This window comes from Leptonychotes weddellii, chromosome 7 (assembly GCF_054177405.1).
Source record: "Leptonychotes weddellii isolate Sample4059 chromosome 7, ASM5417740v2, whole genome shotgun sequence".
NCBI classification, from domain to species: Eukaryota; Metazoa; Chordata; class Mammalia; order Carnivora; family Phocidae; genus Leptonychotes; species Leptonychotes weddellii.
This window is the reverse complement of record NC_138375.1, coordinates 104,875,368-104,900,361: the sequence shown is the minus strand read 5'-3', so window position 1 is coordinate 104,900,361 and position 24,994 is coordinate 104,875,368. Positions and strand designations below refer to the sequence as shown.

The window sequence follows — 24,994 nt, the reverse complement described above, 5'->3', positions numbered from 1 at the left end:
CAGAGGAGCCGAGAACTCGGCCCCGCTCCTCAGTGCGCCCCCAGAGAAAAGCAGTCAGTCACTCCCGTCTCCCCGGTCTCCGGCTGCACTCCGTGCTCACCCGGCCTGTGACCACGCGTTTCTATCTCTGGCACCCGACCCCATGTGGAATCTCCAAACCCAGCAGATCCCTGCGGTGCGCTCCCGCCCTGCTCCTCCCGGGGGAGGAAGGGGAGTCTCCCCGGATCTGCCGCTTGTTGGGTCCCTGCTGGAGGAGCAGTGGCCTGACTGTGCCGCGGATCACGGTTTATGGCAACCCCGAGCTGAGAGTCCGCTCCTCGGCTCCGTCTCTGCAGCCAGCTTCCCCGCTCCGACCCCTGGGAGCTCTGCCACACTCAGGCACCCCCGGTCTTTCTGTGACCCCGAGGGTCCTGAGACCACACTGTCCCTCCCCGCTTAGCCACTGGAGCGACGTCCCTCAGTGGAGCCAACTTCTAAAAGTTCCGATTTTGTGCTCCGCGGCTCTATCACTTGCCAGAAGCGCCGATGGAGGCCCCCTCCCCTGCCGTCTATCCTCCCGAATATCGCCTTGGATGCACTTCTCCGCACGTCCTACCTTCCAGAAAGTGGTTGCTTTTCTGTTCAGAGTTGCTGCTATTCTTTTCTTCGATCTCCTGTTGAGTTTGTAGGTGTTCAGAATGGTTTGATCCCTATCCAGCTGAATTCCTGAGACCAAACGAAATCCAGGTCTCCTACTCATCCGCCATCTTGCTCCGCCCCAATCCTATCTATAAGCTCTTTGAGGGTAGACCCATGGCATGCCAGGCTGTAAGGACGGGTACATAAAGGATGCTCACATGATACATACTTGCTAACTTGCTACATCTACTGGCTCCGTATGGTAGGGAAGAAAGGTAGGTGGACACAGGAAAAGAAGAAATATCTAGAATAAGGATGGCAAATACCTGGCAAGATTCTCTCCCAAATTATACTCAGAGCAGGCATGCTGAATGATCATAAGTCTCTCCTCGAACATGTAAATTCTGCCTTGGACTCTTCTCTACAGTGCCCCTGGCAAGTACAATAAAAATTTCAGAGTGACTAGATGAGGAGAAACCTATTTACTACCCTTGATGTAGAGTTTGATCACTGACATTATACTGAGAGCTCTGATTTTGCTTTACCTTGTTTGTCAAAAGTAGGTAAGAAGACAGTTAAACAAAACAAAAGCAAAAACCTATGAACAATGCAAGATAAAGTTTTAAAAAATGCAGCTTGTTTTATTTTTATATAAACTAAAACACCAGAGCTCATTGATTCCTATATTAAATACGTAAATTATAAAATAACTGTTCATAAAACTTTACATACAATAAATTGATTCCAATCTCTACGGTAATACATACAGTGCATGTACATGTTCAGTGTACTTCAGGGGATCATCCTGGTGAAACTCAGTCAATCTATATTTTTCTCCCATTAATAAACAAGCACTGAACCAATAATGGAGTCATGCTAATGAGATGGAGATAAAGAACCCCAAATGAGGCAGTTGATTGGATGAAAGCTCTGAGAAATTGGTCCCCTGGCTACATGAGCACAGTAGGCTTTGGGGAACTATGTATTCAAATACATAAGCTCTCTTCTTGAGTCCCCATAGAGTTGGATCTCGATGGTTAAAACATGCATGAACCTTGTTGGAATGAAATTTCTAGCTGATAAAATTATGGGACTTTTGGGTAATATTAATACTGTCGATTGTACTGGACTTTCTGTTGCTCTTCCTAGAAAACCACTGGCAACACTACCAGACTGGTTTATGGGGCTGGGTAATTGGAAACCAAAGAGCAGTTCTTTGCCTCAGTCAACAACAGGGAATCGTGGTAGTGAACAGAAGGTAGGGGAGGTGGGAGAAGAGGCAGGGAAGGAGGAGAAGAGCACAGACACCAGATGCTAACCAAAAATATGAGTTACCTAGCAGCATAGAAAAACCCCTTACTTAAGTCCTCAATCCTAGGACAGAAGTACACATTAAGTAAGCACTCGAACCATCACCTATGTACAGAATATATATGTTTCTATATGTACATTACATATTTATAAAAGTTTGGATTTTGATCTGCCTCATTGTAGGAAGTTACTATAGTGAATGGGGGGAAATAGGCACATTTTGTGAGATGTCAATCAAATCTAAGTGATTGCTGTTATTGATGGATGCTGGGGATGTGCTTTGGGGAAATTGCATTACCCACACTCGAGCAAGTTTGTAGAGTCTTGATTGTAGGCCAGATTGGACTTAAAGTTGTTTATCTACACCACTTCCATCCTATAGAACTTTGATATAACAAGGATGGAAATAAAAGCATGGGTACAAAGACCTCAATGCAAAAACAGGGACCTTTACCCAATCAGTCACTGCCGCCTCTGAGCACGATACGCTAGGTTGAATATAGCAAATTATAATCTATTTTGCCACATTACTCCTTGGAGTTTATCTTTAGTAACCTGATTAAACATTGGACTTGGACTTTCAACAATAGAAGGTTTATTTAGGAAGAACAAAATTAAAGGCAGCAAAGGAATGTGACTCTTCCTTGCCCAGTACTGAAATGAAATTAGAGGATCAACTCCAACCTTCTATTATTTATGAATCCTCTCACCAATACACCTGAAATTCAGTCTCAAGGTAATATATAGAAGTGACAAGGCAGCTGAACGGAATGGAAGCTTTTGTCCTTTAAGACCTTGTGATCTACTTTTTTCCCTATAGAAAGTAGAAGTCATAAGGAGAGGCTTGGGCCCATCCTGGAAGTATTAGCTCATGACATAAAGTCATCTAAGATTTGCTTTGATTACTGATCTCTCAGAAGTTATATTGAACTTTTTCAATATAGTAGATAAATGTATATGTGTATATATATATATATATATATATATACACACACATACATATACTATGTATACCTATGTATATATGTATATACATATACATATATACATATATAGTGCCACTCTTTGACAGATCAAAAAAATCAATTAAGTATTTAGAAAATAAAATGTCTATGCTGTCCATCTACTTTGATGTAACATAACACACGTGATCCAATTATTTAAACATCAACACAAAACTGATAAGTATCATTTTTACAGTTCCCATGAAAACCTAGGCAGTTTTTCAAACACTTCATTTTAAAACAATGAATTTATGAATTACATTGAAGACATTAAACATGTGAGTTACACAGTGGGTTTACAGAAAAAGTTGACAATAAATAGGCAAAAGGAACAAGTTTATCAAAGATTTATCATAAACAAAAATTTAGTTGAAATAAAATACTGTAGCAAAAATTATTTGGCAAAACTTTATTTCTTCCATACTAGTAGAGAACAAATGTCCCCTTTCTATTCCAGTGATGACCCATGAGCCCTCTACATCATGTTTATCCTACTGAAGAACCAGGCCACCTATGTGAACAGTTATTTGTGAGTGGAAGAAAAATCAAAGCAAAATTTATTCTTCCACCCCTAAAACCTTACTACTGGCAATAATTTCATTTATATGACATGGGTTAAAAGCACATTAAAATGTGCTTATTTTCAGCACATTCTAGTGTTTCCTAAAATAAAATTTAGGTGGCATTAAAGAAAAAGGGTTAGACAGTCAATTTAGTAACAGAGGCTTTCTAGTATGATAGCCAAGTATAGTTTTTGATTTTGTTCTTCCCTCCTCATGAAAATTTTCCTGTCCTGAATAACTATCCAAATTGGGGCTTTCATTTTTATGTCAAACTATTCTTTAATATCATGTTATATTTATTTTCCAAGAGATGAATACTTCAATAAGAAAAAATTAAGTAAAGGAACCCTGAAGAATGTTGTTCTGACCACTACTAACTCATTGGCCAAATGTGTCAGGATAGTTCAGATGCAGAAATTAAAGATCAGAGTGGTAAAAATTTTTTACCAAATTGAAGATCACAGTACTCTCTGTAAGAAGTGGGGCCACATTCAGCCTCTCCATTACTCATGAGACACATTTTGCTATTGCTGAACATCATATGCAAGGGAAGCATTCATTTAAAAATGATTCATTTCTGTGGATCCATGAGTGAAACATACCTTTACAATTTTGTTGATGTTTTTATAATTGTTGAAATGAATAATAGAGATGTACTTATCAAAAATACTTAGCCTTGGGCACCTGGGTGGCTCAGTTAAGCGTCTGCCTTCGGCTCAGGTCATGATCCCAGGGTCCTGGGATAGAGCCCCGCATTGGCTCCCTGCTCAGCGGGAAGCCTGTTTCTCCCTCTCCTGCTCCCCCTGCTTGTGTTCCCTCTCTCACTGTGTCTCTGTCAAATAAATAAAATCTTAAAAAAAAAAAAAATTTAGCCTCATCCAATGGTATGTTAATTTTGAGGATCAGGGGTAAGACTTGGTAAAAATATACCCTTTTAGCCTAAAATCTATAGAACTTTGCTCATGTCCTGAAGGTTAAACAAAAAGTACAAATCCCTCCTTTTTGCATTCGCCCTAAACACATCTAAAGCAGCGTAGATGGTCATCCTACCTGTATTGCTCGTGTGATCTTGGATGTGTATGATACAGATTTATAGCAGATAAGGTACATGATCAAGCCACACTGTTTTTACAAATGTTTCTAGTCATTTAAATCAAAGTCAGTGTTTGGATATAAAATTTAGCATACAAGTTTCTTGGTGGAAAAAGCAAGATGAAGAGAAGGAAAGCAGGTTTGTTATAGCAGATGGAGTATGAATTTGCTCAGATGGACCGTGGAATGACCAATAAAGAGCAGAAGAGGAAAGTCAGAGGGAAGAGTAATTGGTCCTCTTCCATGTACTCAGAGATTGGAAAGGATTGGGTCACAGACCGCAGTGGCACCTTCTTTGACATTGCCTGCACAATGAATGTGCTCTTCATACTGAGTAAAGAAACGACCCAGTTGAATAAAGAATCCAGCGGGATAATTATTTTGTATATTTCCAGTAGGACCCATTACTGTACATCTCCAATGAAAGGGGTGATGAGACTAATTATGTGATACTATTCGTAGACTCCACACCTTAATTTCAGAGTTGGCTCTCCTACGATAGAAGTGTTGTTTCGTATCATGGCATGCATGCACAATAAGGAGAGCTAGAAGATGCTTATCAGTGAAATGACGTTCTTCTATCTTGTTCAAAAGCATGAGATGATATATTTACTATAGGTTATTAGAGATCCCGGCTCTGGATCTCCCAACATTTATTGCTAGCAATATTCCAGGTAGTTTGATGGAAAAGCTTCAGTGCTGCGGTGCTGAGATTTAACCAAACTGAAGCACTATTTTATCACATGGGGGACTCTTTCTCAACAATACAAGAAAGTTGAATAATATAGCAGTCATCATTTTACAAAGCACTTTGTGCTACTTTAAGCACCTCTTGTTCCAGAATTGCAAAAGCAAACAAACAAAAAAACCTTTATGAAAAAGCATTTAACCTCATTTTGCAGATGAGGAGACTGAGGCACAGAGAGGTTAAGTGACTGGGCCAAAGACACCTGGGTCAGCAGTAAAGAGGACAAAACGTGAGACCCCAGCATTCTAGGCTTCCTTGCCTATTCTTCAGTTCCTTTTCTGGCTTGGAAAATGCCAGTGCTAAAAACCAAACAATAAGATACAGAACTCACGTATGGAAGGATTTGCGTAGCATTTTGTAGGAGTTTCTGGCTCCCTACACACATTCTTTATGCATGGGAAATCTAGCCCTGTAAATAAAACCTTGACAATTTGAAAAATTGAGGCTGTTTTGTTATCTACAGTAAATGAGGTGTAAAATTTGCTTTTCAGGAACATTTATTGGCTCTCAGAGCTGAATCCAAGGCTCAGTATTACATAACTTAGGAAAAGTATCTTCTTCTACTCGTCTCTGGTAGAAAACGACCTTATTGGTAATGTATGTTACTTCTATATAAAAAAAGTAGAGCTGTCTTTTTGCTGTCAGCTCTCTGGGGAAAAAAAATGTTATCAGTCTAAACGATAAGAGGTCAGAAGGCTCTGGGCATATCAGGATACTTTAAAAAATCATCATAATTGTGTTGAGTATTCACATCTCTGTGGCAAACTCAACTGTTGGTAGAAGTTTACTTTTCACCTCTATTGTGTTTTTATTCAAATCATATAACATATTTATGCAGGCAATTTTAAGCAGCCATTTGAAAACCAGTATTTTGGAAACGGATTCAGAGATGCTCTCGGGCCCATGTTCCCTAGAGATGTTAGCATTCTAAACAGAACCAAGTCAGGGAGCTTGTGATTTAGAGCATCATCTTCTTAATTTTCAGTATGACTGAGATCAGTCTGTTCGTGGAGAAAGACAGATGTGACAGAAGGCCAAGGCAGCATCACATCTGCTTTTGTTTCTTATGTTACATTCGCCTAGGTCCTCCGCCTTGTTGCCAGTTTCGTCAGGGGTCACTGTGATCCGCTTCTCCTCTGTCATCTGCTTCTCCTCTGTCATCCGTGGAATGCATCCCACAAACCCCACCTCTTGCAGGAAAACAAACAGGAGGCTGCTTTCCTTCCCATTCACATCGCAGACGTCTCTGTTCCTGAGTTTTAAACAACAATAAAGACAAAAAGCAAATCCCTGTAGTAAGAAACCAGACTTTTCAAAGGAAACATTTTATTGTAAATAGCTCCTCATAGGTATTCCTCGTGCTTCATTCCCCACCCACCCTTGTTTTTTCATTTGTTTTGATTTTTGAAAATGTTTATTTCAGGACTCCTGTTTCCATGGGGTGTGGTGTTACATTAAAATGATCCCCCTGCACAGCAGGGGGAGAATGTTTCTTTGTAACTTTGGTTCCATGCCCAAGACACATCTTTCCTTGATCTGCTGAAACTGTTTCCATTGCTGAACTTTTTCTTTACACAATATACGTCTATAGTTCTTTTCTTCTGGTTTGACATATACATGTTTCATTAAATGCAGCATATATTGTAGATTTTCAACAGGGTCATGTGGGAACTGTCAAGTAAGAAACCTTGAATAATGGCTTTAAAATACACAGTTGTAGTCCTGGCTACAGGGTAGTTCTTAGTTTTTGATCTCCCTCTCACTGTTGTAAACATTTCTGCCATCTTTGAAGGTCTAGAAGCATTTGCCTTTCTGGGGTCTTATCCGTGTTTTCGGTTACTCTGTAAAATAGAGGGAAAAATTTTAAATCATCATTTCTGTCATTAGCTGAAACAGGAAAAAGTTCTTTTTTTAAAGAAAAAAAAATTATTCTTTACCACCTCTTTGGGCTCTACGATCTAATCCAAGTTACATAAATGAAGTCTCAAAGCGTAATTAATTTTAAGTGAGAAAAGTGAATGGTCTATTTCAAGGGTTATATATGCATAAAAAGTGATGAACAGGTCTTATTTCATAATAAGCAGCCTGACGTATTAACAATTATCACTGTGGCCTTTTCTTCTGGGGCCTTCCAAGACAATACCTTAGAAGCTCAAATGAATGATCATACCCCCAAATATAAATATAAGATTATTTTAAAAGCAGGTCTGTCTATGCCCTTCAGTGACTTACTTTTATGTCATACTTCCTCCTCAACAATTGTATCCAGTGGCAGGTGGTCTCCACCCTGAGGTCCTGACCTGGGGATTCCCTGGGAATTATGCCATACGGGTTTCTTAATTGGCTCCAGAGATGTTCTTGAAAAGGTACTTCCCCGGACTATACCAGTTAGGATTCCTAGCCCTATTCCTCTTTAAGTCTCTGAGTTTTCACTTGGTTAGAAGTTAAGGATGTAATACTCTCTTCCCCCAAAAAGCCAGCGATGGCACAAAGGACGAGCTATCACGCGCTGCTCAAAGACATGGCCTTTAGAGCCTGAATAACACGGATGGAGAAAACTGGGATTTCCATTTTCTCACTGCATGTCCAAGGACAAATTATTTCAATTCTCTCAGCCTTCATTTCTCCATCTGTAAAACAAAAATACTAATTCTGTAGCAGGACTTTACTGGTGCCCCAGAAATAGTGATCAAGATCCAGAGTGGTGGGAGGCGATGCAGTTAGTACCCCAGGGAAGTTTCCAGTCCACCAACCAGAGGCAAATGAAAGATTCAAAAGAATTCCTGCCATAAGCGCCAGTCAGAAATATTTGGAATTCATATTTGCAGAGCCACTTTGCACCTAGAGACTAGATTAGACATGAATGAAAGAGTGATAGGGTCCCAGAGGAGGACCAGTGGGAAGTACAGTGGGTGAGATGTAGGAGGGAGAGACTGTTGGTACCTGGACAAATGAGACTCACATTCTAGTGCTCAAACACAGAGCAATGCTCACCTATTGCGCATCTTCCTCTGTCTATCGGGGCAGAGACCTGGAGAGGGATGGCGGGGCAGAGACAGGGGCAGGAGCTTCCTTCCCAGCAAGATGCTGTGGCTGGGAGCACCAGTGCTGAGATCCAGAGTCGCAGTGGAAGAGCTCGGGTCTCAGCCAGTCAGGGAATACTGCTGTGGGCACACCCTGCACAGCTTTTGAAGAACTCACATATATGTTCCCTCAAATGGCCAGTCTTTCATCAGCTCTCATAGAAAGGACATCAAGAACTGGTAACAGCCAGAGAAACAGCATCAACCACCAGGGAGAGAGTCACAACCACTGTCAGTGCAGTTGAGAGGCATGTACCCTTTTCCCTCTACCTCTTCCCTGCCCTCCAGGAGAACCAAGCTTTGAAGAGCGAAGAGGGAGAGATCTCTTAGAGCCAGATCATGAACCTGCCCTATACCTGGGGTAGGGAAGAAATGAGATTAGACAGAATCTGAGGTTGAATTTTAAAACTGAGCTAGACTTTCAAGAACTGAAAAACTGGGGAACCAGCTTAAGATTTATTAAAGAAGAAGAGAGGAAAATTAGAACCCGAGTGAAAGCTATGTTTTGAGAAAAACAGATTGTGTTCATATTAGCATCCCACTGAGATGAGAGCCCCAAACAACTAGTTACAACTGTAATACTCCCCTATTCCCTGGTAGAGAAGAGAATTTATCTTACTGTATGTAAAAGATACTTTAAGGTGTGTGTGTATATATATACACATATAAATACATACAGTGTATGTGTGCTTGTATGGATAAAATAAATAAGTAAACACAGAAAGTCTGTTGCTTGCAAACTTTCAATTTACACATTGTCAGAGATAAATCTTAAATTCTGTTTCAAAGCACATATGCATCATTTCTGCCTGTCACAACTGAGATAAAGCCCATCATTTGAGTAAAACAACATTGGTTTAAAAAAAACAAATGGATGTATAGGCAGTCTCCCAGAATATTAAATTTCTGTACATTGAGTATCTGTAAAGGAACTTGGGGCAGAGCCACATTTATTCAAACGGGCATTCTGAATAACTGAAGCCCCATCCAATGGGCCACCATCGATGACCAATTTTCAGTGAATCAAAGGTCAGTACACTGTAACTAAAACTGTAGAGAATATACATTCATCTTTGATTGACAAGGCCCTTGGGATAGGACAGAACCTCAGGGATTCCTATGAGTGGGTTGCTTAATGTCACTGAGCTTTAGTTTCCTCCTCTGTCAAATAGCGATTGCAGCTACCATTTCTGAGTTTACGACATGTCACCAGACCGAAAACGAATGAGCACAGTGATGTCACTTCTGACTTGTGACTCTAGTATCCAAGTACCCGCCACATTGCCTGGTTCATGGATGACACTTAGCTAATATGAGTTGGGTTCAATGGACAGGCTACTTATGTTCACTATTCTTTAGGGTTTTCTAACTGCTAGAAGTTAGTTTAGATCCTTTATGGGCCAAATATTTAGAAGCATATTGATTCAAACTGTAGCTACCTCCTAATCCCTAGTTATCATAAATAACCCTGTAAAGGGTACCATGACCCAACCAACTGTACCATCCAGACCCCTAGGGGCCTTCCTGACACCTTTCATTTTGTCAACCCTCATATACAATTTATCATATAGTAAAATATTCAATGAAGTATAGCTCTTATTATTACCTCCATCTTACAGATGAGGAAACCGACCCTGTTAGGTAGTCGGCCTATGAGAATCCTAGTGGGAAAGACAGATAATAGTGAATGAAACATAACTGAAGTCAGAGGATCAGAGGAGGCTTCCCTGAGTCCCTGATTTTACACTGAAATGGGTAGGACAAATGGATATTAACTAGTTGATGGTTGTGTGGGAAATGTGGTCAAAGTAGATAGCAGCACATCTCATAAAATGGATGATCCAAGACAGAATGCTTAGTATGTCCTAGGAACTCGGCTTTCAATGAGTCTTTCTACATGCCAGATACTATACTGGTTGCTTTACTTATATAATGTCACTTAATCCCTAGAAAAATAGTAGATGCTATTACTCGCTAATTTTTTTATATTAAGATATTAATATTTATAGAGGTATAATAGTATCTATTTTGTAGGATCTAACTATTAAATAAAATAATAGATAGGAAATGCACTCGTTCAACCACAAAACAGATGTCTTCTTTCTCTTCTTTACCATAAATCGTAACTATCATTAAGAAGTATTTATGGATTGTCAAGTACAAGCTGGGCACTATCTGGGTATTTGGGTTACAGGATGAAGAAAACATGTATGGTCCTGGCCCTTGTGAACCTATACACAATGAGGAATACAGGCATTAATTAACAAAAACAACAACAACAACAACCAAAACAACCCAAATGCATGTAAAATTTGGCCGGGAGTGAAATCAAGGAAGACTTGCCTGCGGGAGTCATACGTGAGCTGGGATCTGAAGGATGAGTGAGTAGGTGTTTGCTAGATAAAGTAGGGCTAAAAGCACTGTGTGCACAAGGACTGCGTGGGCAAACCCCTGCGGTAGGCAGAAGGGACTAAGGCTCATCAAAGGAGCTTCTAGAGCAAGAGAAAGCCCGAGAGATTGTCTGCAGTTAGACCACACCAGGTCTGTTTGGCCACATTAAGGGAATGGGATTTCACTCTAATGATGATGCTTTCCCAGGCAGGGGGCATGGTTAGATTTGTGTTTCCTAAAACTCACTCAGAGGCTGTGTGAAGAGTCAATTATGAGTGTCTAGAGGAGAAGCACTGAGCCAGGTGAGTAGGACAATACTACCAAGGAGTTGGGGGAGAATGTATTTGTTCATGTATTCTTTCCTTTGTTCACTCATTCTTAAAGTTATTCCCCAATGACACATAAAGAACAAATGAAAATAGCCATCGTGGTATTACAGTCCCATGCTATCCAGGGCTCTGATCTAACATGTCACAAATCTGCTTTCTCAGTCATTTACCCAACCATTTACTCATTTGTCTACCCTTCAGTCCATCTGTCAACTTAAAATGTATTCAAGATTTTATTTATTTATGTGACAGAGAGAGACACAGTGAGAGAGGGAACACAAGCAGGGGGAGTGGGAGAGGGAGAAGCAGGCTTCCCGCGGAGCAGGGAGCCCGATGCGGGGCTCAATCCCAGGACCCTAGGACCATGACCTGAGCTGAAGGCAGACGCTTAACGACTGAGCCACCCAGGCGCCCAACTTAAAATGTATTCAGCACCTAGTATATATAAGGCACTGTTGTAGACCTTGAAGATACAAAGTTATATAAAGCATAAGCCCTACTCTATACTTTCTTAATAGTCTAATGTATAAAACATGGAGGGAAACAATCTCAATATGACTAGATGAAGACTAATAAATGTATCTACATAAAGAAAGACTGATTAGGGGTGCCTGGGTGGCTCAGTCGGTTAAGTGTCTGCCTTGGGCTCAGGTCATGATCCCGGGGTCCTGGGATCGAGCCCCACACTGGGCTCCCTGCTCAGTGAGAAGTCTGCTTCTCCCTCTCTCTCTGCCCTTCCCCTGCTTGTACTCTCTCTCTCTCTCTCTCTCAAACAAATAAAATCTTAAAAAAAAAGGAAAGAAAAACGGATTAACTGACATATTATGATTCATCTTATCTATTTCTCTTACCAATATAAAAGAATAAGGAACAAAAATCTTCATTTTAAACAATAAATATAGTAGAGTCATATTACCATTTGTTTTCCACAGGCCACCCACAGGCCTTGGCAGGAGGGATTGAAAAAATATAAATGTAATAAGAAATAAACATTTGCATATTTTAATGGAGATTTTGTAACTAATCAACTGTAGCTGGTTTTTTTTAAAAGATTTTATTTATTTATTTGAGAGAGAGAGAACGAGCAGTGTGGAGGGGCAGAGTGAGAGAGAGAAAGAAAAGCAGACTCCCTACTGAGCAGAGAGCCTGATGTGGGGCTCGATCCCAGGAACCAGAGGTCACAACCCCAGCCAAAGGCAGACACTTAACTGACTGAGCCACCCAGGCACCCCTGTGGCTGTTTTTATAATACAGTATATATTTTTTAAGTTTTTTTTTTTTAACAGAACAATACAGTATTATGTGCCTTTTAACCGTGTTTTATGTTACTAGACAGGAAGTGAAAATACTGAACTCTCAAGTTCAAGGGTTCATGGTTGACACTGGGATCATTAAAAACGAACAACAGTATGTAGATGAAAAATCATGATCACCTGTTCTCTGTTCCAAACTTCATAATGAACAGAGCTGGTTCTGATATGTCCTTCATTAACATGTCCCTCTTCAGAAGAAGAGGATTTTCAATGGGTCATTATAACCGGATGTAACAATAACCTGGTGATAGCTATTTCTGTACTCCTCTCATTTTCTTCTTTCCTTTGTCTCCCTGCATAACTGACATGGAAGAGTTCGTGGTGCACTATTTATTTAGAATAAATCTCCAGAATGCATGGGCAGATGATATCTCCTGAAACTACCTATTGTTTCCCTGCTTAAGATAAAAGTCCCGATAGAATCTGTGGAGCTGCATTACTTAGCAACCACTTAAAACAGTAAGGGTGCCTTCTTGGGAGCCTTCCGAAGCTTCTAGATCACTGACAAAATGACTTAGGTAATTATAATTGCTAAAGGAGGAAAAAGTACACGTGGCTCCACTTTAGGGAGGGCATCTTTACATATAATTTAAGTGAGTCTTGGGTTTAAGAGCAGAATATAAATACTTAACTTAGTAGGAAAAATATTTTTGTGGTTATGGGCAGTACGCCTTAACTACCTGCCAATAAGCCAAACATTTTTCTCCCTTACTTCTTCCTATCTCTCCCTCATCTGCTTTGGACATAAAAGTGGCATTGATCAATTTCCAGTCATGTCTTACTTAAATTTAGATTACTCCCTGAAAAGAGGAGACAAAAATGCAATTACTTGTTCTGGTTTAGGTGGTAAACCACTTGGTAATGCTAGAGGTTATAATTTCTTTTTTTTTAAAGACTTCTTTGTTTTTTTTAAAAAGATTTTATTTATTTATTTATTTATTTGAGAGAGAGAGAGAGAGAGAGAGCGCCCGAGTAGGGAGGAGGAGTAGAGGGGGAGGGAGAAGCAGACTCCCCGCTGATCAGGGAGCCTGATGTGGGGCTCGATCTCAGGAACCCAGGATCATGACCAGAGCCAAAAGAAGATGCAGAGGGCTAGAGAGAGGCAGAGAAGCAGAGTCCCCACTGAGTGTAGAGCCTGATGCGGGTCTCGATCACAGAACCATGAGATCATGACCTGAGCCAAAACCAAGAGTCACAGGCTTAACTGACTCAGCCACCCAGGTGCCCCTACAAGTTATAATTTCAAACTTATAAACTGACAGATGCAGTAAATGTGATAGCTAACTTTTTTTATAGTAACAGCTAAGAGTTGCTGATTGTGAACTGTGTTCCAAGCAATGTGATAAAAGCCCTTTATATGTTTAATCTCATTTAGTCTCTCAACATAATACCATGTTGTAGGTAATATAACCATTTTACAGAATAGGAAACCTCATCTCAGGTGGATTAAAGTTACCATGACATAGCTTATAAATGGCAGGATCCAAACTTAACAGTTAGTATCTAACTTCAAAGCTGTAACTCTAAACCACTCAGCCATTTTCCTATACATGGAAACTCCCCAGATTCATTGTCACACTAATTCACTATATTATTATTAGTTATAATCATGACTTTTCTTTCAACAGACAATTACTAAGTGTCAGTTATGTGCTACTCTGGAAGAAAAGCAAATCAAATCCTGTACAACCCTCAAAGAGTCACAAAAAGTGGAAAAAGGTATAGAGATGAGCACACTGTAATTTCAAAACCTACTAGCCAAGCAGTAGTACCCACATTGCAGAAGACACCCCTGACTGCGGATATCCATGAACACAGACGGTGCTCGAAAGGAGAAGAAATGCCCTCTCTCCTTTGTGCGGCAGTGCGGTGGTTTGTAAGTGGCTAAAATCCTCTAGAGCGAGGCTGTCTGCATACAAATGCCAGTCCTGCCAACTGTAGCTCTACAGCCTTGGGAGAGTCCTGTGTTGGTGTGTCTCCAGCTGTGAAGAAAGGAATAAAAGCAGCACCGACTTGATCTGGCAGGCGCCTGGGTGGCTCAGTCGGTTAAGAGTCCGCCTTCGGCTCAGGTCATGATCCCAAGGTCTCGGGATCGAGTCCCCCATCGTGCTCCCTGCTCTGCGGGGAGCCTGCTTCTCCTTCTCCCTCTGCCTCTCCTCCCTGCTTGTGCTCGCTCTTAAATGAATAAATAAAATCTAAAAAAAAAAAAAAAGCACCGACTTTACAGGGGGTGTTGTGAGGGTTATTATATCTATTGCTTAGACTAGCCCCTGGCATGTAAGTGTTAGCCATTACTGATGTGAATGTTCAAACCTACTCCTTTTCTAACTAGTATTTATGAGTTTTGATTCTTCCCTCAACTACCACATAGTACTTGGGTCTCACTAAACTTTGTCCTGTTTATTTATTATTCTTGGTTGGGGAGGGCTATTCATTTTCTGACGCTCTAGCCATTCCTACCCTTTCCTAGAAAATCTTACCCATTTCGCCTAATATATCCTCATTCAAAATTTTTTTTTTTTTAGAGAAAGAGCAAGCAAGCAGGAAGGGGGAGAGGCAGAGGGAGAGGGAGCGAGGAGAAAGAATCTTAAGCAGCTTCCACATGGGGCTTGATCTCATGACCCTGAGATCATGACCTGAGCCAAAATCAAAAGTCGGACTCTTAACTGACTGAGCCATCCAGGCGCCCCTATTCTTATTCAATTTAAGAGTCTCAGTCCTCTTCCTTAGGTTCTACAAGCCTACCATCCTGATTGCCAGACAAAGGATGGCTGTAGTCGGAACAGAAACTCTTTTGGAAGAAAGAATAAGGCCAGAGGGTTGGTTATATGAGGACATAAACTTCCTGGGCATATTTGCTTAACTCCTTCCTTGTATCAGGTCATGCTAAAACACTTTTGCTTGTCGGTTCCACAACTAGGTAACAGAGTTGATACCCGTGGAGAGAGAAAGTGTCTCTTCTCTTTTTTTCAACTTGCTATAGAAAATGTTGAAGAACATGAGGTCCAGGAGAGATCCCTGTGTAATACAATAGGAAAACCAAAGTTGTCACAGACCACGATACGTGGATTTAGAAGAGCACCTGGCCATTCCTCATTTTTAAATACTGATAATATGAGTTGTAGTTTCTGTACCTGGGTAGACATCAGAATTACCTGGTATGCTTGCTAAAGACATAGAGTATTCCTTGCTCTCCACCTCTCCTACCCTCCTTCTCACCTCTACCTCCAATAACCTGATCCATTAAGTCAGAGGTAAGAACTTGGAATCTGTATTTTTCATAACACTGGGAATCAGTGCCTAAGATGATTTATACATGTATTCGTGAGACATGGACTTGATAATTTAGTAATAATAAAACTCTTATTTTTCTAAATTGACATTGAAAATGATCTTATTTGAAAAGAAGATCCAATTTCACTTAATAGCCTGCTTTCCTGAGTTCTGTTGAAGTCAGATGGGGAGAAAGGGTTAAGAGTAATCAGTCATTTTTAGCTTGTTAGACTTAAAGAATCAGAATTTTCAAGCTGGAAGAGATACTAAACATATACTCAGATTTCTTCATTTTGCAGATAGGGAAGCAACTCCTTCCGCATAATGAAAGACTGGTGAGAACACTGAGCTCCACAGACATCATGACCTCCCAAAGCAATACTGTTAACTAGAACAAAATTCTCAATTTCCACAATACTTGATGGTTCCTTTATTTCTTTAATAATCACCCAAGTGGTTTGGATCTGCTTCTCACTTTTTTTATTTTAATTTTTTTAATTGAAGCACAGTCAACACACAATGCTACATTAGTTTCAAGTGACTTTTTCCTCATTTTATGGCATTTAAGCTAACCAAACTAAGTGGATTTGTTTTTTTAACAAACAAACAAACAACATGGGCATAGTAACTGTATGCAGCATCCTGCTCATCACATACCTCTTAGAACCACATTTTGAGAATTAAATGAAATCTTACCTTTAAGAGGCACCTTGACATCAAGGCCATAGAATAAAGGCAAGAGAGAAGAACAAGAATAGAAACAGAAACTGCAGAAGAAAAAGAAGAAGATTATGTAAATCTGAATTTCTATACTGTCATTCATGTCGTACAAAACCTCAAGCTTTTCCACTTTGCTCAAGTCTGACCACTTGTCACATACACACCAAGTACCTTCTGTTTAAAAAAAAACTATATTTTACTTATCTATTGGCAAAGTAATGTGATGAAAACCCGGTGTCAACTAACATCAGCTCATACATTTTGGAATTCTGAGGGGGTCTAATAGATAATGGATTTAAGCCTGTAACTTTATAAATGAAAAAAATAAGCACCGAACAGTTAGTCAATAGTCTAATTGCCTGTAATTTTATGGCATAATAAAGCCTGGAGGTTCGCCCTCCTGAGTCCTACTTCAGCCCATATTATTGTCGCCTTTTTAATGTGTGGCAGGGCCTACCAAAAATACAAAAATATGATCAGAGCATACACTTAATCACGTAAGGCTATCACTGTTTGGTTAATGTGACAGGTTTTAGGAGTAAGGCAGAGCAGGAAGAATATTAATATGTAAGGTAAACATACGATAAATCATCCACCGTGGGATATTTCTGAAGTAGAAATGGGGCACTATTAGTAATTACATCAGGGTAGCAGGCATAACCTGGGTCTGCCCTGGATGAGTGAGGATCTATAGTATAAAACGTGCTTGGACATCAGAGGACACTTTGGAAAATGAATGCATGATGCTGTTCAAATCTCCATGCTTCTCAGAGAGTTCTCTCCTTTTTGACTCATAGAAGTTAAACGGAGACTGATTTGTCTCTCTTCTCTGAGAACCTTCAACAAGACACGGATACCTGGGGGGACAGACATGCTTATGTAGCAATGGTATATAACCAACTGCCTACGAATTATTAAAGGTCACAAGTCAGATCGTTTTGTTTTGTTTTTTCCCAAATACCAATTTCCTTGGTGATTGACTCTTACAGAGTCCGTCTTTAACCTTGTTATCACACTTCGGGAGCATTCTGTTGGCCACGACATCTTTGAATAAGGGTTGTCTACGGTATTCTCATGTTGAGCACATTATCTGCATGTGTCCTGTAATGCCATAGTTTATAGGACTCTTGCTTAACTGTAGCAAAATTGCACGGTCAAGTTCTAAACATGGTGCCAGGAGCCATGTATTGGTGACTGTTCTATTAGTCTGGAAAGCAGAAACTCTGACCTTTTTTTCCCACTCCTTGAAGACGGAGAGTGGTAAAATGACGCCCGTAGCTGGAGAAGATGGAGGGAATGGGAGGCTTCCGCTACTCCTCTGAGGAGGTCAGCTACCGGCGCTACCTCTCAGGGCATCGGGAGACGCCGATCACCTCACTGGCAATGAGATTCTTTGTCCGGGCAGTGTGGTGGGCAAGTGTAGCACCTAGCGTCAGACACCCTGACCTCTGGGCTTGATTTGCCACGGACTGGTTCTACGGTCCTGGGCAGGTTGTTTAATCTCTCTGGACTGTTGTTTTATTATCTGCATAAAAGGGGATCCGAGTATCTGCCGTGCCCGACTCACAGAGTAACTCTGCATGGGAGCCCATGAAGCCAGTGACCATGGGAGTGCTCGGGATGAGGCACCGCTGAACGGCTGGGGCAGTGCTGTCTATGGTTGTCATGTGACGTGCACTGTGTGCGTGGGGGTTAGGGACACAGAAGGTATCTCAGGTCCCCTCAGTAGGTGTTCAAGTACCCCAGGAGAAGAAAGAGGCGTATTTCTGACATAGGTGATCTTTAGCATTTTTTCTAGGCTTGTGTGTGAGAATCAAGGTCAAGGGAATAGAAGGTGTGTCACAAACCTCATCTCTCATTCAAATCTCCAGTCAGAAACCAACCGGTTGTTTTGAAGTGGCTTAGTTTACTATTATATGTGGAATATGCTGCTTTGATAGCTGAAGAATCCTTGTTTGCCATTACGTACATTACCCCATCATCAAAAATGTTTAAGAAGTTCAGATCTGTGACATGACAAATTCAGGAAATTCTGACAGGGAACATAGTCTTAATCTCCCTCCTCCTAAAATTTCCATGAGGTTTCTTAAGAAAATGCCTAGGGGAGTGACATTAATAGATAATTTAAAAAATCCACCCCCTTTTCAGTTTGTTTTTCCTTAGATGAATGGGGGCTGAACCAAACTAAAGTTTCTGGTTTTAATTCTGACTTCCTCCTTCAGTCAGTACAGAAAATGACTAGAACCAAGAGTTAGCCATTCAAAAATGTGGAAAATGGAAGATATCAGGCATGTGCTTTGACAAGCAGGGAAGCTGGGAACAATCCTGGCCTCCTGTGGGTCTTCCTGCCAAACCCTGGGAAGTCAGACTCGGTCCGTGGCACTTTACCTTTGCCTCATTCAGTCCCATAGCGCTAAATAGCACACTTCGGAAATGAGAACCGTTCAAATTTAAAATTTTGAAGAGGATGTGTACTTTCTGTTTGGAAATTTTAAAAAGTACACTTTTTAATCGAACACCTCAGAGTTTTGTCATTTTCACATAAGTGACTTCATTGGCTCTTCATGGAACCCATGAGAGGAGGTAAGGGCAAGCTTTATCATCCCTATTTTATCGGTAAGGCTTAGACACAAGTCTAAGTCACATACCAAGGTCAAATAGATATGGAAAGACCCAGCCTACATAAGAATCCAGGTGCTGATGGTCTGGCTACTGGCCCCTACCGACTCCCTGTGATCTCACACTTAGGGAGAACTAAGAAGCAACCGGGATGAATAAAATCCTAACCATGTCTCAGAAACGGCAGATGGTTTGCTGTTTTCGTCTTGGGTACCCACGGGAGATGCTAGAAAATAGCTATACTCTTTTGCAGCACAGGAACTCACACTGGAACTCTAGAGAAGCCTCTTGCCATCCTTGCTGTGTTCCTAGCACTGGTGCTCCGGGCATCACGGGTGGGAGAATTCTTTGTTGTGTGAGACTGTTTGCCTCACTGCAGCTTGTTCGGCACCCCTGTGTGAGCCCTCTCCCTTCTCCCGCCATGCACATTCCCAAACGCCCTCTTTGAGAACTACTGTGCTTTACTCCCGAAAGTGTTGCTTGACTTGGAGGACTCTCTCCGGCCACTGGGGGAAGTGACATGGGGGCATAATTACCACGTGTCAACCTAAGTTTCTGGACTTACTGTTGAAGGGACACTGCAGCTCAAGGAAAAAAGGGCTTTTTGTGAAGAATAACCAGAATGATTTTTTTTTTTCAAAAAGGTACCAAAAAGATTTTTAAAAGAAAGAGCAAAGTAGAGTCACAAAACTCAAAAGAAACTTTTAGAAAGGAAGCGAAGGTAAGAAAGGGGAAACTGAGGAAAGAAAACACACGTAGAAAAGAACAGAAAGCAACACAAAAGGCAAACACGTCCAGGCGAGGCTGCTGAAGGCAGAACCTTTGCTGGAACGCGGGTGTCTGCCTGGTGGTGAAGGTCATGTTGACTCTCACTACACCTGCCTGTGATACACAGTGTAACTGAGAAGAAATGAAACGCAGGGAGTGAAACTCCTATTATTTTCTGATCTAAAACTTAAAGACTGAAATTCATATTGAATTGAACACGTACCTTTTCTTCTAAATCCTTTATCTGTCGTTTCTGGATGTCTGTTTTATCTTCTAAGTCACGAATTCTCTGAAGAAAGAAAAAAAAACCCAGAGAATTAGTGGGCGTTAACAAGAAGACTGTTCACCAGCCTAAAACACAGAACTGGCCATGAAAACGCTAACATTAGTACTTGCGGCTGGAAATATCACAAATACGTTTTTCCATCTCCGGGAGATTGTCTGGATGTTTCAAGAATCACGCTCACTTGCGGTGCAAAAGCACTGTGCTAACTATACATATATTTTAAAATCTGCTGCCCCTGTCTATTGCACCCATCCCCCCAGACTCTATCCCCGTGAGAGATGGGTAGGTCTCACCCCACTGCCCTTGGGCTTGGCCATGAAACCTGTTTGACCAGTGGAATGTGAGCAGGAGTGAGAAGTGGGAATGCCACTTCCTCGTAGAGACAGCAGTATGTCCCAGAACTAGTGAGCAAGAAACCAACTTCATCGTAGCCATCTGGATTAGGATTTTTGGTTGTTTATTACCATAGTAAAAAATGGCTGAAGGTGACACACAGAAATGTAAACAATCCCGTTGTTTTTTGCTACCCTTTCTTTCCAACCTTATTTCAACTCTGCTTCGGGGTGGAATTTCATCACAAAACAGGATTTGCCAGTTCTCATAAAACCAAACACTTCACCAAACATTCCAAGGAGGGAAGTGAATAAATTAGAGGAAAACTAAACATAGCAAAAATAGCACAAGTAAGCCTAAAGACAAAAATGTTAGTTCCGGAACTGTCTCTGAACTTACCTGTCAACTATATAACAAAATTCCAGCAATTTAAATAGCACAGATTTAAAACCAACATTACATAGACAATTATTTGCAAGTGAAAAATAGTCTTCCAATTTCGATCTGGCAATCTAAAGGCCTTTTAGGTTCACGGCATATGGGTATACAGTGTAGGCTGGTTATTTTAACACCTCTTTTGGGAATAATCAGAAAATGGGGAATTGGAGTCTGAGAAGAAAACAGTGGAAGCTAAATGGGGTGATAATACAGAAAGAGAGGTTTTTATAATGCAATGTAGGGAGAAAAAGGGAAAGCTAGAACAAAGAATACCTGAACTTGAAAATCCTATCTCCCTTTTCTCTGAAACATTGGTTCTCAGCTGAGGATGACTCTGCCCCTCAGGGGACATTTGGCAATGTCTGAACATCTTTTCAAGTTAGTTAATTTAATATGAAGTATACAATTCAGTGGTTTTAAAATATTCACAAGGTGGTGCAACCATCATCACTATCTGATTGTCTGGACATTTTTGAATCACATCTGGGACAGTAATGGTCAGTAATCACATCTGGGACGGGGGCTGCAACTAGCATCTAATGGGCAGAGCCCAGGACGATACACAGGACAGCCCCCTACCACAATTATCTGACCAAATGCAGGGAGTGAAGAGACTGAGGAGTCTGCTTTAAAGGGAAGGGATAGATGTGTGTGCAGGAGAGGATGAGGAGTTGGTCAGAGAGACGATCGAGGCTGACCTTGAAATTAGAGGACAATGAATGCTGGGTAAGAGAATGGGCCTGGAAGCTAATGGTGTGGGTACATGGGAGTGATGTGTGTGCTTGTGTATATTTCCAGGCGCCAAAGCTACACAATAAAAGAATAAATTTGCTAGACATTTCCACCTTGAGTGTGCACATAATTCCTTGATATGTCTACTGGATGTGGAGGCAAGTATTATATCAATAAAATCATGGACCTGTAAGATTACTGCAGGGTCTCTTCAGCCATCAAGTGTCTGCTTGTTGGGCAACTTCCCACAGAGGACAGGACTTTGCTGAATGTAATGGAGGGTCCAGACACCACTGAGTTCTTGATCTCAAAGAACCATTCCGATCAGATGGGGAGACAGTTTGAAACACAGGGAAACCCAGCTCAAGTAGAAAAGGTAAACGATGGCAAAACCATGTTTAACTTCATCACCAATCTCTAGTAACCAGGGCAGTGTTGAGTACAAAGAAGCTGCCTCTACGTGTTGATTATGAGTTACTTCAGCTAATGTGTGCCGCATGTTCTATTTCTTTTTCCTTCCCATCTGCTTGCCATCCAATCCAAGGGGGATCCCTGTCAGATCCAAATCAGATCCCTTTTCTGCCTGGCTTATCTGTACTGCTAGTAAGTCCACCAAGTCACTCTTGTTGGCATCAGTACTGGTGTGACAGCTTGCAGCCAGCCCTCCCTGCTTCTAATTTAGTACATCCGTCTACAGCAGCTGTGTGCACTCCCAACACATGAAATCACCAGGGCAGTCCCTGAGTTTAAGGGGGAGAGGAGGAGGGGTAAGAATAAGGAAGATGCAGCTAAGCTGCACTCAGAAATAAGCCCAACTCCTTCAAGGTCCAACATGATTTAGGCCTTGTCTTACCGCTCCAACTTCACCTCATGTCCACTTCCTCTTGGCTCTCTCTGCTCCATTTTTATGGCCTTCTCTCTTGTTTCTTGAATATTCCAAATGTTCCCACAGTAGAGACTTAGACTCTGTTGTCCCTATCTTCGGGGACACTTAGCCAAGATCTTTGTGTGGCTGGTCCCTGGGATTTTAGACATCTTCGGAGAGGCCTGGTCTGACTAGCCAGTCTAAAGAGGTGAATCCTCTATTCCTAGATTCACACACACATCGTATACTTTTCTTCATAGTACTCATGGACACTCTCTACATTGCCTTGGTCATTGTTTTTTGTGTTGTTGCTTTGACCCCTTTCATCTGTAGTATAGATGAGAACAGTGACCTTTACGTCTTTGTCCACTGTCACATTCCTAGTCTCTGGCACAAGCTGGCCCTCAATATGGGTGTGAAAGAATGTGTAACAGGGTACGCAGTATAGATTTTTTTTTTCAATAGTCTGTACTCCATTATTATCAGGGAGAACATCCTAAGGGAAACAGATCTTAAACTGGGACTGGAAAAAATGAGAACATTTGGATAAATGAAGCAGACATGGAAGGGCATTTTAGGGTGAGTGATCAGGCAAACAAAGGCTTAGAGGTGGGAGTCATGGCCCAAGTGGTACCAGGAAGAGGTCTGCATGAGTAGTGAGGAAGGTATGCTCTGCAGACTGTCTCAGGTCAGCTTTCCAGGGAAGGGGTAAGCCAGCTAATGAAGGACCTGGAGAGACCGCATAGGACCAGACTCAACTGGAAATTGGGATCATGGAGGCTTCTGAGGAAGAATGTACCATCGGAAAAGGTGAAAGAATCTGCAGTGATTCGCACGATGGACAAAGGAGAGGAGAGCTGGAAGTCTTGCCCACAAGTGAGTCCCCAAGGCACACTGCTTATGATTTTTTATACCCCTTGTCAAAAGATATCAATTAGAGTTATTTTTCTTTGAATTAGTCTCCTGTGACTCCATCACTAGGTCCTAAGCTTTGTAAAGGCAGGGTCTATGTGAATTCTCTATGGCATGGTGTTCAAAGTCTAGGAGGTGCATTTAAACATGTGACAGAACAAATGCATAGAGGATGGAGCCGGGTTACAGCAGAGGACATTTGGCAGAAGCTGGGCCTGCTGCAGTATTGAGAGGTCCTGTAGATGCCTGACGTTACAAGTGTGGAAAAAATGCAACAGCTTCAAAAACATTTCAGGGGAAATGCTCAGATGGATGTAGTGCTATATTAACTCCTGGAGATGAAAGACCAAGAAGACTCCAGGGTTTCCAGCCTGAGTGCTTTGGGATATGGTAATTCTACTGACCAAGGCAGGCAGCCGGGGAAAGACGGGAGAAGTAAGGATAAGAATGTTTAGATCTGTTTCATATGTGAAACATTCAAACAGAAATGTCCCATGAATAGTTAGTGATATGCTGCTCTACAATTTACCTGGATCATATACTGATATATGACAAATTCTGGCCAAGACCTTCTGGAATAATTCTCTCAAATCAGAACTACTGATTACAATGGCAGGCAAAGAGTAAGAAATAATAACTAGAAAAGGCATTTTCTAGTGAACATTTGTTTGAGAGATAGAGAATTTCAGTGGGAATCTCTGAGGCTTAGAAATATAACATAACCATCTGTTCAGACTGATAACTTAAAGCAAACAAAACCATGTCTTTTGGGAGTGAATCACCTTAGCTGGTTAAAGACTCAAAAGAGATGACAGCTTTTAATCTAAATAAATTCAGATAATTATTTGTACATCTTAGAAATAAACACTGCTGTGGTTCCATGGTACAACTCCTGATTTGTTGAAATTAATTAAATGCTACTGTAGCATAAGAAATTTATGCAGAGGACACTTTCATTCCCCAACTAATGATGCCAGGGAGTCTATTATTAAAGGATTTAAAAACCCTTTGCAGGGTCAAAACCCTGAACTTTATGATGGAATCTGAAGGGCCACTGAAACAAACATGCATGCATTCACCATCTCCAGGACAAACGGCTTCAGAGTTCCCCTGCTGACTTGAATAATCTGTCCGACTATAAAGATTCACAGAACTCCTGGCTACATAGGGGGTATGCTAAGTGTCATATTCCCCATAAACCGTTCTTATTGGTGTCATAAAATAACCTGTTCCTTTTCCACTCACCTTGAACTCTGAAGACCACATGATTCTTACTTCTTCTATAGTCGGCTTCTGAGTACCAAACACGACAGCCTGGCACTACCAATTTTGGAATTCTTTTGGAATCTGCTTTTTGACCAGGGCCCTAGTCCTCACCTGTCAAGCTAAGACACGAACTGAGAGTTGGAATTAAGAATTTGGGCTCTAAATTGAGTGTCTCTTGAGCCTTGCTGGTCTAGATGAGTCCTGCCAATCGTAGTTAACTCAAGCTGTGAATGACAGCATAGTGTCATGATTAGATGCACCAGCCTTGAGTCATGCCCACCTGAGTGGTAATCTGGCTCTGGAGCTTGCTATCTGGGTCATCTTGGGCAA

At 41.2% G+C, this 24,994-nt stretch overlaps 1 protein-coding gene across 4 annotated transcripts in view; it reads right to left on the bottom strand.

Moving 5' to 3' along the window:
• Positions 1–1,288: 1,288 nt before the first annotated feature.
• The window catches only part of JAKMIP2 (janus kinase and microtubule interacting protein 2), a 162,354-nt gene continuing 138,648 nt past the window's right edge, over positions 1,289–24,994 (bottom strand). For 3 of the 4 annotated variants that reach the window (XM_081826877.1, XM_081826879.1, XM_081826880.1), the window contains 3 exons: positions 20,056–20,121; positions 16,422–16,492; positions 1,289–7,177 (listed from right to left, as the gene is read on the bottom strand). In XM_081826877.1, coding sequence (XP_081683003.1) covers positions 16,442–16,492; positions 20,056–20,121 — 117 coding nt within the window. In that variant the 3' untranslated portion in view covers positions 1,289–7,177; positions 16,422–16,441. The remainder of the gene's footprint in view (positions 7,178–16,421; positions 16,493–20,055; positions 20,122–24,994) is intronic. The other variant, XM_081826878.1, reaches the window with a different exon arrangement.